Source organism: Olea europaea, chromosome 18, assembly GCF_002742605.1.
Source record: "Olea europaea var. sylvestris chromosome 18, O_europaea_v1, whole genome shotgun sequence".
Taxonomy (NCBI): Eukaryota; Viridiplantae; Streptophyta; class Magnoliopsida; order Lamiales; family Oleaceae; genus Olea; species Olea europaea.
The window spans coordinates 15,037,395-15,040,306 of NC_036254.1; the positions used below are offsets into that span (position 1 = coordinate 15,037,395).

The following is a 2,912-nucleotide window of genomic DNA, read 5'->3' on the forward strand; positions in this document are numbered from 1 at the left end:
TTATTTACCAACCTATTCCATCCACATTTCAATAATTCCCAAATATTTAAAATTGAACAATACAACACCATTCCTTCATTGGAACTCCTTAATTGAAATATAATGTTCATAAGAAATTTGCACACACATTATGCAAATAGATACATTGTTCCACCAAAACATTTGTTTTATATTCGCTTATATAAAAACCACCATAGGTGTATATTTCATTTCATTTTTTAATATTTTGATACGGATCCATTGCATACAAAAAAAAAAAGAAAAGAAAGAAGAAAGCATTAACAACAAAAATTCGAAATGAAACCAATTCGCACACAATGCAAGAAAAAAAATCAATCAAACTCCGTTAAATGAAATTGAGTTGCAGAACGCCCACAAATTTCAATAAAAACAAGAATAAGAACTAAAATTCGGAACAACCAGACCTCAATCAATCCATACAAAATATACAACAAACAATCCTAGTTTACTCCAGAGTTTGTGTACAACAAATCAACATCGACATCGAAGTTCAACACTGTACAAGAAAAATGAAAAATCAAATCATATGAAAGTAGATTTTCCCCTCAGAAACCATCGCAGGAAAAACCTCTAGATAGTACTGCTACCACGAACTAAAGAGAAGCCCAACTCATAATGAAAATATTCTCCACCACTACGTGCAAACTGCAATAAGGCCAGTAGAAATAATGTTATTCTATCTAGTAAATGCCAAAAAAACATATGTGTCAACGATCAAACAAACTGAGAGAATAAATACAATAAGCGCAACGATTGGAGCACAGAATAAAAAAATCCCAACTATATATATTTTGTATACGATAATTGGAATTCTCATTTATCATCTCATAAACTAACAACAAAAAAATTTCACAAAGCCCAAACTTCGCTCAGGCACAACGGACGGAAAAGAGTTTTACAGAAATCGCAAAAGAATTTTCGAACTTTAGGATGCCTTAGGATCACGAAAGAAAAGAACATTCAAACCCAAAATATAAAATCAAGCAATCGAAGAACATAAGCACAAAAATCTACAACAGATTGGAATCTCCACAGAAATCAACTTGAAATAATAATACAAACTATAAGTGAGGAAAAAGAAGAAACTAACTTGTTAGAAAAAAGCAACCCGAAAACATCAAAATCCTAGCATTGGATACCAAGCAAACAACTGAAAAATAAGTATAAAACAGATTAGTCCATACGTCAAAAAAATAGAGTGGAAACAGAAATATTATACATACATGGAGAAAAGAAAGGACCCAATGAAACTCAGAGAGAAGAAGGAATTAGGTCTAATTTGCGTGGTAAAATGGAGAGAACAGGTAGTAGCATGTAAAAATGGAGAAGAAGAAAGAAAGATCCACCTAAATTGAGAGCAAGTGGGTGTATCACAGTAGCCTGCGCTTTTTTTTTTTTTTTTTTTTCAGACGGCGTCGTTTTTGCTCGAGAGATGAAAAATTGCTACAGTGTGTGAAAATGGAAGAATCTATTGTTCTTTCTACAATGACTAACATTGTCCTTTTTATATAGTAGTGATAACTAAATTAACCTCATATCATTTTGTTAACTAAAGATCAATATGTATCCCAAATAACACAAATTCTAAATCATGTCTAATTAAATATGCATTTGAAACGATTAAAATAACATTCAATGATAAAAATTAAAAAAAAAACAACTTTATCTAACAAAATTAAAGCCATCATTTAAAAGTCATTTGTGGATAAAGAACATGTCAACGAATTAAATTATTTGAGATAAATCAATATTTTCTTAATTAAGAAGAGTTGGAGCGCATCCATGCTAGGGTCTCGGACATAAATTCTTCAATTCTTTCGTCTTGTATAAATGACGGAGTCTCGATCATGCTAAAATCCTCATTTCCATTGTTTGTATCACTTGTATTTTCATTGCCGTTGCCAAAACTTTCACAACAATCAAGATCAAGATCATCAAAATATAATTCATCTAGAAAAAAAGTTTTAAAATTCATTGTTACATCATATATACTTTAATATGAAGAAGAAACATTAGCATTAATCGAACAATTACCGTCATTTTTGTCACTTTGTATAGTACATGCACTCAATTCACGACGAAATACCTCCAACTCATCATCTACCAAAGTTGGTGGCTCTTCCTCTAACACCCAATTGCCATAAATGCCAAACCTTTCAAAGTCGATAGGAACATAATTTTGACTCTTGAAATAATTCCTGAACAAAGTATATAGTCCATTTTATAAATAATCAATTATTATTCTAGCAGAAGAATGCAAAATCTTAAAATCAAATAAATCACAATATGATGAAAACAATTATTGACACAATATTACTGTTGTTGCAATCGTAAATTGTAGTGAACATAAACAAGATCATTAAGCCGTTGATGCTCGAGTCTATTTCTCTTTTTTGAACGAATGTGTTCAAACATGCTCCAATTTCTCTTGCATCCTGAAAAACTACATGTTTGACTTAATACTCGAATTGCAAGCGTTTTTAGGTTTGGTGCACTACTACCATAACACATCCACCATTCATCTGTATTAAAAAAATAAAAATAAAATAGATGTACGTTATATAAACTAAAAATTTGAGTTATATAATATAACAAAGTACATAATATGAGGATAAAATTTTACCAGGAGCCATTTTATGGCGATCAGCTACAGCAGATAAACGTCCAAAATCACCTTGTGCTTGCCTAAATAGTCTCATTTCACCCGTCAATTTACTTCCTAAATCGGGTTGACCGTAAGCATATCTCTCAATTATATCTAAAAGTCCTGAAATAGTTTGTTTATGATTTTCCATATCAGGATTATTATATTGAAAAGAAGACTTTAACCAATATCAAGCAGCATGAAGATTCTTACGCAATTGACTATCCCATCGGTTCTGAATAATTTG

General features: G+C 31.0%; 2 protein-coding genes across 9 annotated transcripts in view; both read right to left on the minus strand.

Annotated features, from left to right (window-relative positions):
- Nucleotides 1-426: 426 nt before the first annotated feature.
- Nucleotides 427-2,912, minus strand: part of LOC111367587 (la protein 1-like) — a 20,967-nt gene continuing 18,481 nt past the window's right edge. For 2 of the 8 annotated variants that reach the window (XR_002697850.1, XR_002697844.1), the window contains exon 5: nucleotides 1,462-2,219. The gene's annotated coding sequence lies outside the window, so the exon portion shown is untranslated. Of the gene's footprint in view, nucleotides 667-1,111; nucleotides 1,172-1,458; nucleotides 2,220-2,912 lie in introns of those variants that run through there. The other 6 variants (XR_002697849.1, XR_002697848.1, XR_002697845.1 and 3 more) reach the window with 6 other exon arrangements.
- Nucleotides 2,309-2,898, minus strand: LOC111367586. Its single transcript, XM_022988538.1, has 2 exons — nucleotides 2,645-2,898; nucleotides 2,309-2,543 (listed from the first exon to the last, which is right to left on the minus strand). Exons 1-2 carry the CDS (start codon nucleotides 2,814-2,816, stop codon nucleotides 2,335-2,337), a joined length of 381 nt encoding a protein of 126 aa, XP_022844306.1. The 5' UTR covers nucleotides 2,817-2,898; the 3' UTR covers nucleotides 2,309-2,334.